Consider the following 22,541-nt stretch of genomic DNA (forward strand, 5'->3'; position numbering starts at 1 on the left):
TTGCTAGACTGCTCAACTGCAAAGCATTTTAGAGTCAGTGGTACAGGTTTTGTGATGCTACTATGATATACATGGGTGGCTGGTATAAATGGGCTAACAAGGCTAAGCCCTCCTGTCTTTCAAAGATAAAAAATACATCAATATAAGGTTTTATATAAGATTAATTGTAATATTTTTGATTTTTGTCAGACTAAGTGCAACAGCACCACCAGTGGTCATTAGAAAAATACACAGACTGGAATTAAGAAGCATTCGAAGGAAACATCGCATGAACCCGGTAGAGAATCACAGACATAAAACAGTTAAATACAAAAATAATTAAAAAAATTAATGCAGCTGCCTATTTGCCTTTAAGTGTGGGTGTAATAGTTTGTCAAGCTATTGAGAGATATTAGATTCTATCCCTCCCATTTAATATCGCAACCAGTCAACTATGGTAGAATTTGATTGGCCTCCATTGTCTTTCTGCAAAGAACAAGTGAGAGAGCATAAACAGGCAGTCAATATAATTTAACAGGCAAAAATACAGTAGTTGTTACAAATTCTGTGCTCCATTCTCCAATATAACCATTAATCCCTTCATACAAGTTATTACAATAATGCTTCTAGCACAGGAACATACAACAAACCACCGTTCTTCTTTCTGTAACTCAGTAACAGAAAAGGTCAACCTTGTGACCAAATGCAAAAATTTCCTCCATCCATATTCTGACAAATTCCAACTCGTGTACTAGGACAGGAAGGCCCACAAGGTAACGCTCAAGGTAACACAAGGACCAGATATGTTTTCTGGACATACTGCATGTCTGTTTGGTAATGTTGCTGGAGAACTGATGTATTACCTTGCACAGATGTAATTTCCGGATAAATTATATAGATGGGATTATCTTTCACGAAGTACCATTGTCATCAAACCAAACGCTCCATGATTAATCTGTACACTTCAAGTGTTTCAAGCAAGGTCATTGCTTTTATTATAATCAGCATGTTGTAGGGTTTGTAGTCACTCAGAGTTGCACAAATTTATGGTAGGTTACACACCTATGACATGTACATATATATCCCAGAGTAGTGCTGATTCAACAAGTCCTTTCAAATGTTATCTATATACTATTGTTGTGCATTTTATCTTGGTCAATACTTGGTGGGAAATAATAGAAAATAGCACTTCCAGGACTGTCTCCAATCTTAAGTGAAAAAAACTGTTCCCATGGGATGTGACACAATCTCTACAAACATTTAAATTCAGATGGGATATACAGACTGGTGAAAAATGAAAGAAAAAAATAAATCAATGGCTCTGTTATGCTATGGGTCATTCTGCTATGCCATCATTTTTGTACACTTGTCCCATTTAAAGGAAGGGTTACTGAAAATCAGTGAAAATGTTATTCTGACTAATCACCTTTATCCTATGAGGAAACATTTCTATCCTGATGAGAGAGGTCTCTTCCAGGATGACCCCACCCCCAATCACAGGGCACAAGGGTTCACTGAATGGTATAAGTATGAAAATAAAGTAAATCATATGTTATGCCCTTCACAGTCATCAGATCTCAGTGAAACTCTTCTGGGAAGGCTTTCCACTAGATTTTGGATTGTGGCTGTGGAGATTTGTGTCCATTCAGCTACAAAAGCATTAGTGAGGTCAGGCACTGATGTCGGATGAGGAGGCCTGGGGTGTATTCTGCGTTCCAATTGATCCCAAAAGTGTTCAGCTGGGTTGAGGTCAGGTTTCTGTGCAGGTCACTTGAGTTGTTCTACATCAATATTGGAAAACCATGTGCTTATGGAGCTCAATTTTGTGCACAGGGGCATTGTCATGAAGGAAATTGTAATACTACAGCATACAAAGACATACATACATTCCATACAACTGTGTGCTTTCAACTTCGTGCCAACCGTTTGGGGAAGACCCACACACGGGTGTGATAGTCAGGTGTCCAAATACTTTTGGCCATACAGTATATATTGATGAATTTGATTGATGTTAAACAGGGTCAATTCAATTGATATATAGCATACAGTCATTGGCTGGATGAAAGAAAAGACCTTAAACATTTTTTCTATAAGTTTTTTTTTCTTCCAGAAATGTAATTAAGTAATACTACAATAATATAAGTTCAATAATAATTATAAAATTTACTTCAGAATTGAGTAATGCCAACTTTGTTTCACAACAGAGAGCAATCAAAAAATATCTGAACACGGCATTATTACTCACAAACAGTACGCCACAAGGACATTTGAGAAGTTGCTCTCATCACTATAGCAACCGCAACAGGCACTCTTACATGAATGTAGCTTTTTACACAAGCACTTTTAGGCTTCAAATTATTTTTCAGCCAGTGAGACAAGCCTGTTCTCCTCTTTTAGCAAAAAAAAAAATAAAGCAGATGATTGCTGTCCTAATGGATCACTCACTATACTTAAACCCCATAATGCTGGAGCACTCGCCAATGCTAAGGCACTTCCTTGCCACTCATCTCCCCTTTACACATTCATCCCACCTCTCTATGATGGACCACCCAATGATTATATGTCCCAAGAGCTGGTCTATAATGCTTGCTAATGCACTCATCTCTCCCTATTACATTTCCTCTGTATCTGTGATGGCCATTCTACTCATAGCAGCTAACTTTAAATTCATTTCAATTCCTGCCAATATAATCACAGCGCAATGTAATTAAGCATCCAAAAAATCCAATAGGAACAATAGGACACTTGATGTTGTATAACAATCCTGGATCAGATAGGAGAAATAACGAGCGAGCGAGAGAGAGAGAGAGAGAGAGAGAGAGAGAGAGAGAGACAGACACAGAAGGAGGGTGGGTAGCAGGGCACTGAATGGTGTAGTGACTCATGTCTCTGTTAAACATGACCGCAACTATCACACAAGCCACAAGCCAGACACAGCTGAAACTCATTTAGCTCTTTGGCACTGATCAAATGAAAGCCTGGCATTTGTGCTTGGACATAAAGCCTTTACAAAGACTTCAAGCAGTTGTCATAGTGCATTACTGACCGACACAGACAGCACATGAGACATGATTAAATCTTCTCTCTAAAACTTCTCTTATTGCCTGGGGTTCTTCCACCATGTACACTCTAAAAATTGATTTTAGCTGTAAGTAGCTTTTACATATTAATATAATTTCCATGTTACCACAATAAATTAAGTTTATTTAATGAGTTTAACATAAACCTGCCATTAATTACCTTTTTGTTAAACTTACATATTTTACTTAAGTGGAAATTCCTCCCTTAACTTAAATACTTTGATCCATGAATCGGTCCTTCCAGGATTTCGCGATTGCAGAAATAAACAGAAAACTCCGCAATATTCGGAGGAGCTTGCAATGTTTCACAGATTTGGGCCAAGATGTGTCATGAATGCGTCAAATGCGAGTACAGCTAAAAAATCTAATTTACCAACAAATATCACTGCTAAAGACCGTGCAAAACAATTTCGTGCAGTTGCAATTTAACTAATTCAAGTAGTTTTCCACAAAAAAGCACAAAAAACTCAAGCTGCATCGGAATTTAAAAAAAAAAAGGGCAGTGCAACAATCACAAAAAAAAAAACCTCTGTGAAATCTGTTGTATGGATTGATGAATTATGTTTTTCAGTATAGTGCTATATCACATCCCGTATTTTAATGTTTATTTTAATGTTTTATGGGGCATGTATATATGGGGCTTGACGGTTAAGGCTCTGGGTTACTGATCAGAAGGTCGGCGGTTCAAACCCCGGTGCAGCCAAGCTGTCACTGTTGGGCCCTCGAGCAAGGCCCTTAGCCCTCTCTGTTCCAGGGGCACTGTATCATGGCTGACCCTGCGTTCTGACCCCAACTTCCTGGCATGCTGGCGTATGCGAAGAAAAGAATTTCAATTTGTACACGTATATGTGACCAATAAAGACTCGTTATCACTCATTATATACACACCACAATGTATCACCATGCCTTTGTTCAGTTTCTACTAAATACCTTTTCTGAGGGATGCCACAACTGTCCCTAGTGGAAGTGAAAGAAGACTTTTTGCTTGTTTGTTTTCCAAAAATGTTATTTTATTTAAATAATAATTTGCTTCATTTGTTGTAGTGCTCAGTTAGGGGGGAAAAAAGTCTTTAACCCACAAATCAACATTTAGATGTACATTAAACACTACTAGAACAGCATGTTGGTGCAGAGTGTACCGTTGCTGCCTCACAGCTCCAGAGTCCCTGGTTCGATCCTGAGCGTGTGGTTAGGGTTTGTGTGGGTTTCTCCGGTTTCCTCCCAAAAACATGCCGGTAAGTGGATTGTCTAAGCTAATGTGTAACGGATGGCATCGTGCTTGCCTCAGTGCTTCTGGGAAAGGCTCCTGATCCGCTGCAACCCTGGGCAGGAGAAAGCCTTTACCGGATACGAATGAACGAATTAATGAATAAACATTACATTTAACTACATTCTTTTAATAAAAACTAGAACAGATATTAAACCTTGATGAATACTACTTTAGATATCAAACATAGATGAAAACCACAGTATATTAGATATCAAAAAACATATCATTATGCCAGAGGCTAGTGCACTTCAAAATACCTAGGCTGCTTTCGACAACCACTTATAGATATTTAAATTAATTTGTTAATGATAAACTGTATTTACTTTGAAATTAATTTATATATCTGTACTGACACATTTGGCTTGTTGGTGACACACTTTAAGTGCGTTTCGAAGATCCTGTCTTCTTCTTGCTTTTCTTAGGGGCTGTGTAGCTGGACGTGTGGTGTTCTTTTCGATCGTATTCATCATGGCCTTCCCTTTGGGGGGAAAAACCAAATGAGTAGAATTAGATTACAATCAAAAGAAAAGATTCATCAGTTAAAATGATTTCTATAACTAAAACAACCGATAAATAAAAAACATAAAAAAACCAATAACAATAATACAAATGATTTAACCAGTAGAGATCAAATATAATCAAAATTATACTTGAGCATATACAAGTTCTGCAAAAAAAAAAAATAAATAAAACAAACAGAGGTGCACTCCTTAAGACATAATTTATTCAGGGTTTCACAAATTGTGCAATAATTGTGATCCCCAAGGTACAAATTGTACAATGTACGTCTGTCTGCATGCACTCTGGAATGAATCCGCAGGGATGCCACTAACAACAAGTTTAATCCTCCTTCTTATTAACTGAAGAAAGCTACTGAAGAAAAACTATTTCAGATATTTGACTTTGCTGTGAGCTTTACCCTGTTTGGATCAATTCCAAAATCTAGTCATTTCACATAATAGTTACAGTGATAACTCCACATAAGTCCTATAAACATTCAACCACTCGTCCTTTAGATATCGCACTAATGAGAATCTTGGACAGACATGCAGCTGGACGGACGGCAAATTCCTGTGACTACAGGATAGGCGCAAATTTCACTGGGAGAGCTATTTGGGAAGTGGAAGCTTCCCAAATACGGTAAGCTGTTGAACCTCTGATCAAAAGGTTGTGAGTTCAAATCCCAGCACTACCAAGCTGCCACTGTTGGGCCCTTGAGCAAGGCCCTTAACCCTCAACTGCTCAGTTGTATAAAAATTAGATAATTGTAAGTCGCTCTGGATAAGGGCATCTGCCAAATGCTATAATTTGATGATGCTCTGAAAGAGTTGAAAGACATTGGAATTGAACAAATATAAACAGTACTGGTCAAAAGCTTAGACACACTCACTTTATCATTTTTTTCTCCACATATTAGAATAACAGTAAAGTCATCAAAACTCTGGAGTAACACAAATGGAACTATGGGAATTATGTTGTGATAAAAAATCCAAAATAAATCAAAATAATTTAATATTTTAGCATCTTCAAAGTAGACACCGTTTTTGCCTAGAATTTCCAGAAATGTTTTCTTGGCATTTTCTCAACCAAATTCTTGAGGAATCCCCCGAGATGCTTTTTAAAGAGTATTAAAGGAGTTCCCACCTATGCTGGACACTTATTGGCTGCTTTTTAGAATATTTCGCTCCAAGTCGTCCATTTAAAAAAAAAAAAATCTGTAAATAAAATGATAAGTTTTCTAATGACAGAAATGAATATGTTGGCACAGGTATATTTTTGTCTACAACACCGATTTCAAACATTTAATCATACACCTTCAGATCAAAAGGTTTTTAAGATCATGAGAAACATTTCAGTCGAGGGTCTCCAAACCACTGACCCGTAGTGTAGTAAACAGAATAAAATAATGTATGTAATGTAAAATAATGAAGTCGAGCTAGGCCTGCACCTCTCTATTGGGTGATGTGGCTGCGTCTCTCCTCCTGTAAACACTGTTATTGCCTTTTCTGCATTCGCCTGAATTGTTTTCATTTGGTTGCATATCGTTATATTTGATCACATATTTTCATTTGGTTGATGGTATTTTTATTTATCCTATATTTTGGGTACAATTTTATGTATATTTTGCTTCTACGAGATGATGCACTTTAAGGTCCAGTCTAATTCGATGCAAAGATTTGTACATTAGCAGGAATGTAGCACAACATGGAGGTGAAAGCAGCGGTCTGTTTATTTAAATGTGAAACTGCAATAAAAATATGTTGTCCCTAAAATCAATTAATAATCGTGATCTCAATATTGATCAAAATAATCGTGATTATCATTTTGGCCATAACCGTGCAGCCCTAATACTAGACCGTGTACTATACTATGCCTCCAACATAACAAATATGATTTAATACTATAGTACCTTTTAAACCTTTAAGTTACCTTTACTAGCTTAATAGTGTGTGTACGTGTGTATGTGCGCACGCACGTTTAGGAGTGCACCTTAGCACTTGTAGCCTCCACTGTTTTATTAGTCATTGTCAGACAGTGTTTGATAACTAAAACACCCCCCCCCCTCTTTTTGCCAGTATCAGCCAGAGGAGGATGTCCTCCAGGAGAGTTTTTAATTAATTTATTTTTATTTTATTTTTATACCACACAGTGGTATCGACTTTGGTATCCAGTATCGGGTACTTTTGGTGGTATCGGTACCGACTACTGGATTTTTAGTATTGTGACATCCCTAGCAGCAAGCGCATTGAGCTATTCTAACCTTCCATAAATAAAGTACAGCTGCTAGATGATCCACTTATGTGCTTTCGCCTAAAGCCAGTCAGCTGAAATATTAAACACATGCATTATATTTAGCTTCTTTCTCACGGCATGCTCAGAAGATAAAAAAAAACATTGTAAGTAATGAGGTATTCACATTCACAACTATACAAAAATGAGGTAATGGAAACTATTCATTTTGTTTAGTGGACATGAAGTGGTCCTTACCTGAAACAGCGGTTGCAGTACAGGTCCTGGTCGCATGTGTGGCACCGAATGGTGGCATCCTGATTACAGATACAGCACCAGGGCAGCTCATCTTCCTCATCATCATCCTCCTCATCACGTGTGGCACTCCAGTTCACAGAGACAGCAGGAAGCTTTGTTTTAGATGACTGAGATGGAAGCTTAAATAAATACAATACATAGTAAGGATGAAATAAATACATTTCAGGCATGTGTTAATGAAACTTAAATGTGTGCTAGTTGAAGTTGAAGTGCCCCCCTATGGCTGAAACATGAATTACACACTCTCTAAAGATAAAACTTCCTCCATTTCTGCTTGCTGCATTCTAACACCTTACTATGAGTGGAAGCAGGGATACTGAAAATCAGATTTAAATATTGTAAGCAATATACATACAGCTTTTAAATAATTTCCTGCTCTGGTGGGATATACAATGGTGCTTGAACCTTTGTGAACCCCTTTTTTTTCCCCATTTCTGCATAAATATGAACTAAAACGTCATCAGATTTTCACCTAAGTCCTAAAAGTAGATAAAATAGAACCCAAGTAAACAAATGAGACAAACATATTATATTTGGTCATTTACTCATTGAGGAAAATGATCTAATATTACATATCTGTGAGTGGCAAAAGTATGCAAACCTCTAGCATTAGCAGTTTAATTTGAAGGTGAAATTAGAGCCAGGTGTTTTCAATCAATAGGATGACAATCAGGTGTGTGTGAGCACCCTGTTTTATTTAAAGAACAGGGATCTATCAGAGTCTGTGGAAGTGTTTCATGGCACGAACAAAGGAGATTTCTGAGGACCTCAGAAAAAGAGCTGTTGATGCTCATCAGGCTGGAAAAGGTTACAAAACCATCTCTAAAGAGTTTAGACTCCACCAATCCACAGTCAGACAGATTGTATATTCAATACCAAGACCATTCATATTCAAGACCATGGTTACCCTCCCCAGGAGTGGACAACCAACAAAGATCACCCCAAGAACTGTAATAGTCTGCGAGGCCAGAAAGGTACACAGGGTAACTTCTAAGCAACTAAACACCTCTCTCACATTGGCTAATGTTAATGTTCATGAGTCCACCATCAGGAGAACACTGAACAGCAATGATGTGCATGGCAGGATGGCAACGAGAAAGCCAGTGCTCTCCAAAAAGAACACTGATGCCTGTTTGTAGTTTGCTAAAGATCACATGGACAAGCAAGAAGACTAATGGAAAAATGTTTTGTGGATGGATGAGAAAAAAATAAAACTTTTTGGTTTAAATGAGAAGCGTTATATTTTGGGAAAGGAAAACACTGCATTCCAGCATGCATAAGAACCTTATCCCACCTGTGAAACATGGTGGTGGTAGCATCATGATTAGGGCCTGTATTGCTACATCTGGGCCGGGACGGCTTGCCATCATGGATGGAACAATGAATGAAATGAAATGAAAATGTGTACATGCCCTCGTTTGCTGTGTGATAAACTCAACTGACTGAGTACAAACTGAAAGTGTGTAGAAATCTTGTTACCTGCTTCTTATTTGAATTGGGCTTTTCTTTATTTTCTGGGCCTCTGCGCTCTGGAGGGATGTTATAACCACTGGCTTCATCTAAAGCCGACTCTTCTGACAGCTAGAAGCCAATAAATAAATAAATAAACAAACAAACAAAAACATAAATATTTTGCTGGAATAAATGACTAAATAAGAGTCATGCATCTTAAAAAAAAAAAGGTAAAAACTAATTAAAGCAATCACAGAAGCTGTGTTTCCTTTGTAGTAATACACTGACAATAATTGTAAAATTTATTATTAATATTATTGTCAATAATACAACATTTTAAATAATGGTAAGAACAAACTGTATATATAATATATTAATATAATATTTATTTCTACAGACCCTTTTTAGAATCCTGGCAATTGCTTCCTCCTCGGTCTCTTCATCACTGTCAGGTTGCTGGAAGTCTGTCATAGTGACTGAAACACACAGACACAGCAATACAACATTAAAATTACACTCGAATTCCTGGACCAGTAAATGCAATGCACATTTGTAGATGTTGAAACAATAATTACAATAAAACTGCTTTATCCTGATCAGGTCGTCGTGGATCCAGAGCTTATCCTGGGAACACACTCTGGATGGGACGCCAGTCCATCACAGAGCACCACATGTGCGCGCGCACACACACACCCCCCCACAGGCAATTTATATTACTCAATCCATGTACTGCCATTTTCTTGGGGAGGTAGGTGGAAATCTGGAGCACCAGAGGAAACCCACACGAACACAGAGGGAACATGCACAGCAACTCCACATAGACGGTAACCCGAGCACTGGACCGAACTGGGGAAGTGGAACTGTGATGCCACCAACCAGCTGTGCCACTGCTCCACCTACATTGAGCTATTTTAATTTTTCAATTTGAGCTACACTATTATGCCATAATCCTATAGTACAATTATTGTTCATCTGTTTTCCAGGTGATATAATGTATGTTCAATCTGTTTCTGCATTCAAATAAATGCAGGTAAATGAACAAATTTAAGAGAATTTATTGATGTGTTATTGATACCATATATTATTATAGTACTGATAATCAGTCTTCCATCGCAGGTGCTTTTAATGTATGTATGGATCTGAGGAGTGTTGGAGTTTGTATTAGTTTCACATCTAGAGACAGCTTTCACAGTCCAAAATTTGTTCATTAACAAAAACTTTCACACTACCTACACTTCCAGCAACATGAAGTTACCTTTGTCTGGGTCTCGCCCCTGCAGCACAGCCAGTCTCTTGGCTACCTGAAGAAGCTGCCCCTGGCCGTTTTCATCTCGTTTCAGCTCCTCCATGGCCTTGGCCAGCAAGCGGCTCTTTTCCTCCTCTATCTGCTTGAGAGACAGCTGCTCACTATCCAAATTCTCATCCACTGTCCAGCTTGCTTGCTTGTTTAGATCATTTAGGGGTGTGACTGGACTCTCAGAGTTATCAGCTATATTAGATCACATAAAAGTGGGACAAAATGGCCAAAATATCTGTAAATGTATGAACTAAACGGATGCAAAAAAAAAAAAGGTACACATTAAATTGAACTGTAATAAACAGGACAAATGTTCAACACGCTCATCAAAATGAGACTGTGTAATAAATACCATCAGGGCACTGTTGTCCGTCAATAGCAACCTCCTCCGTCATTTGCGTGATCAAGTCATTGGCCTGTTCGGTTTGAGTCCTGCTATCAGGAGGCTGGTGAACCTGCATACAGTAAAGTCCTATTGATGTTTCAAACATCAATAAACAATACAGCCACACATTTTGGTGGTCAAGCAGAATTTCCAAAACATTTGTCATCAGATCCCATCAAAATATTGGAAAAGAACTCAGGATTGTGGTGACTATGTGATGTCAATAGTTTTCTATCAACAGTCAAGTTGGTCTCAGGTAGGAGTGCAGTGACGTACCAGTATGACAGTATACCGGAAAAGAACATCTGAAACAGTTATGCTAATAAACTTACATATACACTATAATGGCATAACTAATAATATTCTAAGAAATAAATGTCCACATGCATCATGTACTTGAAATATGCTACAGGTGCTACCCAATTTTTAATACAACACACATACCAGGAGAAAATGTTTTATGGCCAAGAGCCATATTATATATAAAATATAACACTTTCCTTAAAGTCCTTGAAGTTTTGTGGATTTTAGTATGAATATGTTAGCCTTAAGGTTATCTATAAGCTAGTCTGCTCCAAAACAATAACAAAGTTCGCATTTCATAACAAGCTATACGCATTCAAAATTTACAGTCCCTCTATACCACCAATACGGATCAACAGTTTTGATGACATCATTCTGCACTTCAGCTTCTCATCAGATTTTCTGTCCAATCAAATGCTCTCTAGAATCTGAAGTGTGCCGCCCCCAACTGTTGTAGGCTTCCGGGCTGTGAGGCAAGCTAAACGCTACTGGCTATTTAAAAAGGGGGAGGAGCCACTCGATATGTCCCACCCTGACTTTCTGTTTCAGTGAACACTACGTCCACACATCGAATAACGCAGCATGTTTCAAGGCCCTTCATGGGGACTTTAATAAAATAATTGAATATATTCCATGCCTCTACTTGTTTACCCTGCATTTATACTAGCAAGCTGATGTTGCTCTAAGGTTTGTGTGCGTGTAGTGTCTGCTGTTATAACTTGTACTCCTAAACTGTCTAACTGTTTATCATTATTAATTTGCAGAATATTGAGATCTCGATTTAAAATCTGCTTGCTGCTCTTCTTCATCCGAGTCGCATCTCTGTGTTGAAAAGTGAATGATTGCCTGTCACTTGCAAGTGTGACACAGGGTTACGCACGGTGTCCCGCTTGAAAATAAGGTTTACACAGATACTGTAATATACAGAAACCATGACACTAGCTGTCTTCATACCATACTTTTATTCTGAGTATACCACCTAAAGCAGATGGTTTCCCCTTCAAAAAGAGTCCAATATTTGATCATTCCAACCCTTTAAACAATATAGAACGTAAATAACCCATAAAGAACCATTGTGCATCATCCCAATTTAGCCTTATACATACTGATGGAGGAGCTTGAGAAGGAGGCTGTCTTCCTTGTAAAGCAGCCAAACGGTCTTCCATTTCTCGAGCCGAAGGCACTGGCTGATCTGGAGCTTTCAGTGCAGCGAGACGAGTCTCTATCTCCTTCTCAGATGGTATGGATTCTGCAAATGATGGAAAGGACGATGCGTATCTAGTGCTGAAGTGTACATCTTAATTCTGTTAATGAATGTGGATTACTCTTACTTGGTTTTGTTTCCTCTTTCAGCTTCTGGAGTCGTTGTGCAATCACTTGGTCCTCCTTACTAAGACCCTTGGTTGAAATGAGAGCTGATGTATTATTCGGTCCACTAGCACGTCTGGGAGGCTGATGAGGTTGAGTCTGTTTGGCTTCAAGCGCAGCAACCCGCCTGCAACCCAAGATAACGTTAACATTAACATTGACTAATGACACTGAGCGATATGGAGAAGATTTATAAGATGCCAAAAGCTTCTCAGCTCGTACTTTTTGTAGTTTTCAGGTGGTGACCATCTTGCAGCGTCATTCGGTTTTCCACCACTACATGTACAAAACGGCATTATACCTCATTTATATAGATCATCCGCAGAGCATGTTATGGTATAATGCATTGTGTATTAGAAAGCAAACCTTGTGAGATTGCCATGGCACTGCTTGCAGACTTTTTGTTGAGTGTTACCATAGCGTGGCACCGACGCTCTAAATGTTAGACACCCTGAACAAAATGAGTGTCCACAGTTTTTGCAGCCCAACTGTAATGAAATTGAATGTTCATTAGTTCATGGCAAAACCGGACAGAATAAACCTAAACCGACATACAGATATCTATCAAGATGTGACAATGACAATGTGACAGTGTTAAAACACTATATAAATACAATTTAATTGAATTATTCAATTGAATCATTATTAGATTGGTAAGACCACAAACTGAATCCACCAATACTTTTCATTACATATAATCAATTGAATATATTTTATATAGAGAAACAATGCTTATACACAAATAAAATGTAACAATACTATGTCTGCAACGTCATTTCAAATAGAAATTTTTATCAAATCATTTATCAAAGTAATATCACATCAATGTGTCCCCAGTTTTTGCAGAAGATATGAATACGTGTGCTTCTCCCGCTACTAATTCATATAAATTATATTTTTAATCTTCATACAAATAGACAAACCTCTTTTTTGAAGAGAGTGAACTTTGAAGCACAACCATTGCATCGCCTATCCATAGTTGGCCTTCCACTGGTGCTGTTGTAATGACAGTAAACACAACAGACGAGAATTCAACACAACACACGATTCCAACGACCGAAACACTTTTTATGGCATGTTCTATATATTTGGAAATACACAACTTAATGTGTTGCCAGACTCAGCTTAAATGTTTAATGAAGAAAAAAAAACAACAACACGAGATACACAACACCAAATTCGACAACACTCCCATTTGTCAAAGAAGAAAAACACAGGAAGTAAAACCTGTTTTGTAAGCTCACGGGAAATGTAGTCCGGGTAATCTTATTAACAGGTGACGTCCGGTTGAAATTATCGTTTGAATTTACTTTTTTAAAAACGCAAACACGTTGTTTTTACGCAAATACAGACGAGTCTGCTATTTCTCAACAACACATTACATTACATAACCTAAAACGGATTAATCAAACTATTTTGTAAACTACATTACCCAGAATGCTTTATAAAGAGCACGGTTCGTTTAAGCCGCAAAACTAATTAGACGTTTAAAGATAAAACGGGAGGTGAAGCTAATCTGTAAAAAATAAATAGATAAATAATAATAATAATAATAATAATAATAATAATACAATTTTCGGCATTTAACAATGCACAATATTAATTGTAAAATAATCTGCAATTTACAATAGTTTTTTTTTAGTCCACGTAGGAAGCTTGGGTTTGGGTCACGTGAACAGAATTGACCCAATCAGCGCGCTGTCAGTGTCCTCGCGGTTTTCATTCAAATCTACAGAGACGGATGCAGACGTTCACGAGAGACTACAACGGTAAATAAATAAATAAAATAAAATATCAAATAAAATAAATACATACATTTGTTATTTATGGGTTGTTCTGCCTAGATATTGCTTATGAAAGGGCAAGAAAATAATGCAACTACTGTAACTAACTGTGACTAATTCTTTGTTCACAGGAAGACGAATCCTCTGGTTAGCAACTAGCTCTGGGGAACAGCCTCGTTTCTTTTAAGTCAGTGCCTGCTGGGTAATTACAGGTAACTCTAACCTGGTTATGTCGTTTCACAGCTTGATGTTATTTAGACAGCTGTATGATTGCTGTTTGAGAGCAGCAACGCTTTCTACAGCGCTGATAGTCAATAACATTGAGACAGACTGCTGCTTATTCACAAGATGGAGGAGTGCATGCAAGCAGAAGATAGTAAACCTTCATCTTTGGCTGCTATTGAATTTACAGGACTTGCTTACAAACTCACTGACCTGTAAGATAGTTTAGTGATTTAGTGATGATATGCACATGATCGGCCATAACATTAAAACCACTGACAGGGTTATCTGTTCCCTGCTTACTGTACCTCTGGAAGAGATGGCACCAGGATGCACTATGGGAAGAAGGCAAGCTGGTGGAGGAAGTGTGATGCTCTGGGCAATGTTCTGCTGTTCTGTTCAAACCCTTGGCTCCTGGAATTCATGTGGATTTTTGAGACGTACCACCTATGTAAACATTGTTGCAGACGCTCACGCAAGGAGTTGTGGGAAATATTTGCTGAAAAGGTGTCCACGGATTAGCACGTCGAAAATCTACCAGAAATAGTAGACCATCTGGGTACCTTTGGGATGCTCTTTTCAACATACTATGATTTGGGACTCTCTAATTCTAGTTTCAGATACGGATTGCACAATATGGATAAATTCACACACTTAAAATCTGTATCCTGTGTTTATATGTTTCTGTAAAGCTGCTTTGAGACAATGTCCATTGTTTAAAGTAGGGATGCACCGAAATTCAAATTCTTGGCCGAAACCGAATATGATGGAAAAACTTGGCCAAAGGCCGAATACTGAACATGTAATTGATTTTTTTTCGCGTTTTTTCCATTTTTTTTCACCGTTGCATAAATTAAATAGTCAAAATGTGCTTTTTACTATTTTGTCTTGCTTTTCAAAGAAAAAAAATCAATTACAAAAACAACAACTTCAAAATATTTATTTAATACTGAACATTTTTTTTTCATTCCAGCAGGCATAGGCTACCAACAAGGCACAATAGAACTTTAAATAAGTAAATGAGTAAAATAAAAATATTTTTATGTGGTCACCTTTGAGGCCCCCTTGAATAACCGATGTTAGGCCTATAACTGACTGCTGAAAGAATGGAACACTCTGTAGCATACAACAAAAAAGTGCATTAAAAAGTGCATTGACAAGAGTGCAGAAAATGGTTCTATTCGGCTCTATACGGCTGATTATATTGGGGATATATACCGCTCGCGTCCCTGTACAGCTCGCGGAATATTATAGTAGATATAGTATAGTTAGATACCTTGTTAATGTTATGTTCCCTTAAATAAATACGTCTTTACCTGCTTCCGTACTCTACTCCCTTACGTCTCGCGACGTGACAGAATACTCCGGAACAGAAACAAAATAAACGCATGTGTCCACAGTAAACTTCCGTCAACATCCGAAGAGCAGTAGCTCGTGCATGCGCGCGCCCCCTCATCGAGGTTGTGACATTCGCGCGTCTCACTCTGGTTGCTAGGCTATTTGGTTGCGTCATCAAACACGTCATTGTTCGGTCAAATCTATTCAGCCGAACACCGAAAATGCTTTTTTTTTTTTTTGCTATTTTCAGCCGAATAATTTTGGTTGCCGAACATTCGAATTGAATTTAGTATGGATAGTATGCCGATTGGGACGCAGGGTCATGCTATCCGTACTAAATAGTAACCGGAATTAGAGTGTATATCATCACTCCTTTTGTGGAGGGTGTTCACTTGCTGCCTAATATATCCCACCCCTTGACAGGTGCCACTGTAATGAGATAATCAGAGTTATTCACCTCACCTGTCAGTGGTTTTAATGTTATGACTGATGGGTGTGTATATATTTTCACACATATACTCTATAAACGATATCTATCTATCTATCTATCTCTCCTGATCCTCTCAAATATCAAATACATAACAAGTGCGCAGGTATAATAGACATTTCCATCAGACAGGAGTTTCAAGCACTTGATAATGGAATTATCATGTATAGCATGTATGATGTTTTGCTAATCTCTTTTAATTACCATGTATTTTCATCTTATTTTCAAATCTTAATTGAGTTGACTGACTACCTTTTTTTTTTAGTTGCCCACCTCACACAGACCTGTGAGATAAGCAGCATAAGGTACCTTTTCTAGTCAGTCACCGATAGTGCAGTCCACTGCCGCCAGCTGACAATGGCAGAGGGAGAGGTGGAGTGGGAGTTGTGCAAAGAGAACATCCAGCCTCTGAGACGTGGCCGAGACATCTCCGCCCTGCATCAAGCACTCAGTCAGCAGCAAGAGGGCACCACTAGTGCAATCAACCAACAAAAACAGTAAGCACTCCTTTTATATTCTCAGCTTAATGTTTTTCCATGTTGTGAGTTTTTATTTGTGTTTTAGTTGGCATGTGTTTTTTTTACTCATTGAAAGCTCATGTTGTGGCAGTGACTTCAACAGTAGATTTTATTTTTGCGAATATCCAGAGCCTACGAGTTAGAGCTTCGGATGTATGATGGAGATGACCCTCTTGATGTCTGGGATAGGTGAGATTGTCTTGAATTATATTCTTAATATCTATTTGCCACATGACTTGAGGAAAGCTGACAGCTTTGGCTTTTGCAGGTACATAAAATGGATAGAACAGACTTACCCGCAGGGTGGTAAGGAGAGCGGTTTGAATCTTCTTCTGGAACGAGCAGTCATGAAGTTTACCGAAGAAAAAAAGTACCACAACGATTCCCGTTATGTCAACCTTTGGATCAAATTCGTAAGTGCATTTCTATTTTTCCCCCTGTGGCTGATCTTTATACTTGTGATGTAATAAAAGCCATGTCCTCTGTTGTTTTGAATTATAGACAGAAAGCTGTCCTGATCCGTTAGATGTCTACCGGTACATGCAAGCTCAGGGAATAGGGACGTTGCAGGCGTCTTTTTACATCGCCTGGTCTGAAGAGTACGAGAAAAGGGGAAACTCACGGATGGCCGACAGCATATTCCAAGAAGGTTTCAAGTGCGGGGCTGAATCTCTAGACAGATTACAGCAATTTCACAAGTATGGAGTCTTGTATCTTTTCATTTTTTTAATCTAGATTGTTTTACGTTAATAATATGATTCACAGAGCCCTTCGCATGCCTCAATCCTAGCTGTAAGTAAATCCCAATCTATCTACTACTCTCAGGGCTTTACAGGCACGTGTGTGTAGGCAGATGATGACATCAGTGATTGATCAGGAAACAGATGATGAGCCTGACGAGCCTCAGAGGGCTTCACTCAATGAGCTGAAAGCCAAGGGAAAGAAAAAAGCTGTTGCTCCTATCAATAGGGTGACTGGAACTGTTGGCTGTGAGTAACTGATCTACTAACATAAAAACTTGCATAAAATTCCTCGCTTACAAAGACCACTTAAGCAAATAACAGAACTTTTTAAATATGTAGATTGGTTCTGCTACAGTATTTTGTTTCCAAAAGTAATTGGTTTGGTTCACTGCAATACTTATCTGGGCCCACAACTGGTCCACAGCCCACTAGTTGATGACCCCTATGCTGACTATTCTGATGATGTGACCAGAATCATGTAAAGCATGTCTTTCTGCTGAAGACCTATATAAATATTAGCAGGAGCACATTTCTAAACTACTAACGAGGCAGAAGGAAGAGAAGCAAATGACTATAAGCAAGTGACAAATTGACAGCTTATTGATTTCTTTTTGCACAGATGCCAGGGGTCTGCAGTTTAAACAACCAGTTGGGCCAAGTCAGAACAGTCGACTCACGATATTTGATGAGAATAAGGAGCACCCTGAGCCTCAGGAACACAAATTAGAAAGTTGGGCAGCCCGTCCAACTGCTAAGGCCAAGGAGAATGAACAGAAACCTGACAAATGGACCAATGTTAAGGTACGAGGCATGGCATTTTGTTTTTATTTTATTTTAATTATGGGAAAAAAATCAACAAGTTCCATTAAAATGCTGACCAATCGGCCATATATACAACCGTGTGTGTGTGTGTGTGTGTGTGTGGCAGGCCTAGTATTATCTTGGTATGCATCTTAACACATTAACAATCATATTTTCTCTCTCGTTACCAGTTGCCACAGAAGTCCAGGTTTGGACATAGTGTCGTCGCTCCACCACCAAAGCCAAATTTCCAGCCCTTTGTGGAAGAGAGTGATCAGCCTCCTGTGGTGTGAGTGCTCTCTGAGATCCTACTATCTGCTGGCCTTATCATTCTATTACATGCTAATTAGACCCTCAGCCTCTGGATTTGAATGGCGTGCTAATAACGGAATCATTTATCTGTCTAGTTTATCTCCTCCATTGCTTTATAGACTGAGGCTCTTGCGGTCATGTTTGGAGGACATGTTAAAATAGGCTTTGAATCTCAAAAATTGTGCGGCTGTGGCTCAGGTGGTAGAGCTGGTTGTTCACTAATCGTAGGGTTGGCGGTTCGATTCCCGGCCCACATGACTCCACATGCCGAAGTGTCCTTGGGCAAGGCACTGAACCCCAAGTTGCTCCCGATGGCAAGTTAGCGTCTTGCATGGCAGCTCTGGTGCCATTGGTGTGTGAGTGTGTGAATGGGTGAATGAGACACAGTGTAAAGCGCTTTGGATAAAAGCGCTACATGAGTGCGCCATTTACCATTTACCAAATAACTCCCTCTTGGATAGATAATGCATTATATAGGATGAGAAGCTTTCATTCCATGCCCTTTGTACAAACTGCAAGTACTGTTGTTGTACCACAGACATTTGGATTGAAAATGTACAGCTTATTAGGTAAGCTACATGAGACTGAGACTACACAGAACTAAATAAGACTACACAGACCTACACGGGACTACATAAAGCCCCCTAAAATACAGTGCAGCGCCCATCAGTACACAGTTCTGGTGTGGATAAAGTGTCCGATATAACATGTTGTGCAAAAAGATGTAACTTTAATAATAGAATGCTGTAAATCTAAACCTAACATACTATGACCTCGTATTCAGCAGATAAGCTTATAACATATATGGACATAGCAGTTACTGAGGTAGCAGCCATGTTATATCCTGATGATACCACAGTCATCTGTGGCCAGGAGCCAAAGAACAAAATCAGCTACGCTGTCTGGATGCAAGGGATGGTATACTCTCCCTCCCTTGTCAATCACAGCGGCACTGTAGAATCAACTAAAAGCTACGAAATTGATTAAATAAACCACCGATAGGAAACTGGCATAGGATTTAGGGACCGTGACAACTAGGATAGTGGCAATGGTGTAACAAATGAAACATGCTAATGGACAGAAAAGATATTCTTATTGCCCTTTGCCTTACTTTGAAGAAGGTTTCTATTTATATGAACCTATTTTCTGTATGAGCCCAGATCACACTGACTGATGACGTAAGAAAATGTAGTCATTTTTTTTAATCACATGAGATGATCATCATAAAGTCTCAGGCATGTGTATTTTACAATCAGTTCTAAAATTTAGCCAAGATTTGATTGGGATCAGTGTGAGATGTAACAATTAAAAAAAGGCTACACAGTGTCAATAATAAAACACTTCAGAACATGCTGTTGTAGATAATTAAGCCATGGTCTGTCTGAATACTCTGTTCTGATTGGCTGGAAGGTGTGCGTTCAAACTGTTGGATGGAAAAGTAGTTCCATTCAGTTTAATCACCGTTTTAAATGAATGTGCAACTGTAACCATAGTAACATACAGTTACAGTAGCATACAGTAGTTACACTCAGCTTTATTAGTAGAGATGCCGCACAAGCGCAGGTAATTCACACGTGCACAATCTCTCTCGTGCTCTCTCTAATAACTATTTATCATTCATTTATATAAGTGTAATCTTATCACACTACTTTATCTCTGTGTGTGAATTCTAGATCTAATTACCCAGATTTATAAATTAACTAATGAAAATTAACCAGTGTTTTTATCCTATCAGTCAAATTTTGCACTGCATACATCAATAGCAGCTTTACCTTGTTAATGCATGGTGTAAGCAGGATAATTCACAGCTAGGTGTGCGTTACACCCTGATCCATGTCGGGTGATTCTTTGCCTCCACGTCGTGCATTAAAATTTTGTAATGCACACCTAGCTGTGGATTATCCCTCACTTAATTAACTTTTGGGTGGTAACAGTAACTCTGCTTCACCTTGAGCCATATGACATTACCCTGTTGCTGATTAATTTCCTGTAACAGCACACCTGCTGTGTTGTATTCCTTACAAACCTAGTAGGAACTTCAATTTGTTTTTGTATAAATGTATAGGAATTTTGAAATGTATTAGAAATTCAGGGAACCATTTTGAGGAGGGGGGAATAAAAGAATGGATTTGCTATTGTCGAAGAAATATTTTATTATTGTATTGCACTAACACAGCCTCTCTAATGCATATCACATTTCATGACACTGAACAATCTTTTTACATGAGTAAATCTGATCATGCAATGTTTATATAGTCATTCTGGGATAATTCTTTCAAAGGCTGAGTTTTTTAAAATAAGGAAAAGGTCAAGAATCCCATATAAGCCAAAAAAAAAAAATTATTTATTAGTAAAAAGTGTTTGTGAAAGACTCAGTATATTTGTTTACACACCTGCATCGTTCTATGCTCTTTAATCCGATTATATACTTTTTCCTCCAGAACTCCATGTAAGATCAACCCAGCAGTGAACAATGTACTTTCAGCACGGAGGCCACGTCGTGAGGAGCAAACGCCACTGAAGAGGCTACAAGAGATGCAGCTCCAGCAGGAAGATGAGGACAAAAGTGGAGAGAAGAGCATGTATTGCAAGGAGCTGCTTCTCAGCGGGGTCACTGAGTTTTCCTTTGAAGAGCTGCGTGCTGAGCGATACCGCCAGAAACGCAGCCAGAGACTGGAAGCTGACAGTATTGAAGCAAACAACCAAGAAGAACCACATACTAGTCAAAAGGACTGACGAGAGCAAATCGTCACGTCCATGAGCTAGAGTCAGTGTTTGTTTTCATGTTGTTGTACCTAAAGAAGTAGAATCTGAGAAGTCTTGCAAAATGTGATATTTGTGCTGTGATTGAACGTGTCCAATAATTGAGTACCTGAAACCTTCTCCTTCAAATATACTATGTATACTGATACTTGTACGTGTATACAGGTTTCTATTTCTATAGTTGTTCTTATCCATGTGATTTTGTACATATTTCTTTTTATATATAAAACTACTCTCAGTATCTTGTGTTGCATTAGCAATTATGTTCAAGTATTGTCTCCAATGTAAACTTTTTCAGTGGGGGAAATAAATATTGAACACGTCAAGTCAAGATATTTCCAATGAGGCTATTTACATGAAATTTGCACCAGACATCAGTATTAACTCAAGAAATCCAGAAATATGAAGAATTCACAACAATAAAGTCCATAAATGAAGTTGTGTAATAAAGAGGAATGACACAGGAAAAAAGTATTGAAAACGCTAATTGAAATGTATTTAATACTTAGTGGAGAAGCCTTTATTTGTAATGACAGCTTCAAGACGCTTCCTGTATGAAGAAATTAATCAGCCACAGAGTTTCCTTTGCAATATGGTTTGGATCGTTGTCCTGCTGGAAGGAAATATAAAGAATTACAAGTCCATAAATGAAGTTATGATAAAGTGGAATGACACGGAAAAAAGTATTAAAGTATGAATGGAGCCCTTTACCGGAAGATTCTTGAAAGGAATCTGCTGCCATCCAGCAGGATGGTCAAGATGAGGTGTGGGTGGACCTTCCAGCAGGACAACGATCCAAACCATATTGCAAAGGAAACTCTGTGGCTGATTAATTTCTTCATACAGGAAGCGTCTTGAAGCTGTCATTACAAATAAAGGCTTCTCCACTAAGTATTAAATACATTTCAATTAGCGTTTTCAATACTTTTTTCCTGTGTCATTCCTCTTTATTACACAACTTCATTTATGGACTTTATTGTTGTGAATTCTTCATATTTCTGGATTTCTTGAGTTAATACTGATATCTGGTGATAATTTTATGTGAATAGCCTCATTGGAAATATAATTACTGAAAAAAATGATAACACGTTCAATACTTATTTCCCCCACTATATATAAATAGCTTTTGCAGCTTTTGGGCATAATGACACTGATACTGTATGACACACACATTGGTAACTCATTGCAACAACCACATAGTTTAATAAACACAAGCAGTTCTTTTTCAACAGTGTTTGTGGTGACTTTAAAGAAAAATGTATATACAGATCGCTATGTGACATAGAAAGAAAAATGTGGCAGATGTTACACTGAAAAATATTGTTCCATTGATCATGTATACACTGAGTGATTGTTTAACCACTAGGACAGAAAAAGAGAGAAGAAAATAT

General features: G+C 38.2%; 2 protein-coding genes across 14 annotated transcripts; one reads left to right on the plus strand and one right to left on the minus strand.

Annotated features, from left to right (window-relative positions):
- Nucleotides 1–1,996: 1,996 nt before the first annotated feature.
- On the minus strand, nt 1,997–15,661 carry zfyve19 (zinc finger, FYVE domain containing 19). 11 transcript variants are annotated; one of them, XM_053633147.1, is made up of 14 exons: nt 15,505–15,643; nt 15,241–15,304; nt 14,497–14,635; nt 13,106–13,178; nt 12,549–12,670; nt 12,405–12,458; nt 12,146–12,309; nt 11,921–12,063; nt 10,479–10,581; nt 10,085–10,318; nt 9,229–9,305; nt 8,857–8,958; nt 7,318–7,496; nt 1,997–4,807 (listed from the first exon to the last, which is right to left on the minus strand). In XM_053633147.1, the coding sequence occupies exons 4-14, from the start codon at nt 13,157–13,159 to the stop codon at nt 4,708–4,710; spliced, it is 1,332 nt and encodes a 443-aa protein (XP_053489122.1). In that variant the 5' UTR covers nt 13,160–13,178; nt 14,497–14,635; nt 15,241–15,304; nt 15,505–15,643; the 3' UTR covers nt 1,997–4,707. The 11 variants fall into 11 exon arrangements, 8 of the variants coding, with proteins under 8 accessions (XP_053489122.1, XP_053489120.1, XP_053489118.1 ...); XR_008386793.1 differs by lacking the exons at nt 14,497–14,635; nt 15,241–15,304 and having other exon boundaries at nt 1,997–4,381; nt 4,653–4,807; nt 15,505–15,661; XR_008386792.1 differs by lacking the exons at nt 14,497–14,635; nt 15,241–15,304 and having other exon boundaries at nt 1,997–4,397; nt 4,653–4,807; nt 15,505–15,661.
- On the plus strand, nt 13,848–21,636 carry bub1bb (BUB1 mitotic checkpoint serine/threonine kinase Bb). 3 transcript variants are annotated; one of them, XM_053633151.1, is made up of 10 exons: nt 13,848–13,951; nt 14,098–14,178; nt 16,279–16,510; nt 16,661–16,720; nt 16,800–16,944; nt 17,033–17,229; nt 17,357–17,520; nt 17,894–18,075; nt 18,267–18,364; nt 20,829–21,636. In XM_053633151.1, exons 3-10 carry the CDS (start codon nt 16,371–16,373, stop codon nt 21,121–21,123), a joined length of 1,281 nt encoding a protein of 426 aa, XP_053489126.1. In that variant the 5' UTR covers nt 13,848–13,951; nt 14,098–14,178; nt 16,279–16,370; the 3' UTR covers nt 21,124–21,636. The 3 variants fall into 3 exon arrangements, with proteins under 3 accessions (XP_053489126.1, XP_053489127.1, XP_053489128.1); XM_053633152.1 differs by having other exon boundaries at nt 13,848–14,178; XM_053633153.1 differs by lacking the exons at nt 13,848–13,951; nt 14,098–14,178 and adding an exon at nt 15,745–16,019.
- Nucleotides 21,637–22,541: the final 905 nt, after the last annotated feature.

The sequence above is a fragment of the Ictalurus furcatus genome, chromosome 9, assembly GCF_023375685.1.
Source record: "Ictalurus furcatus strain D&B chromosome 9, Billie_1.0, whole genome shotgun sequence".
Classification (NCBI taxonomy): Eukaryota; Metazoa; Chordata; class Actinopteri; order Siluriformes; family Ictaluridae; genus Ictalurus; species Ictalurus furcatus.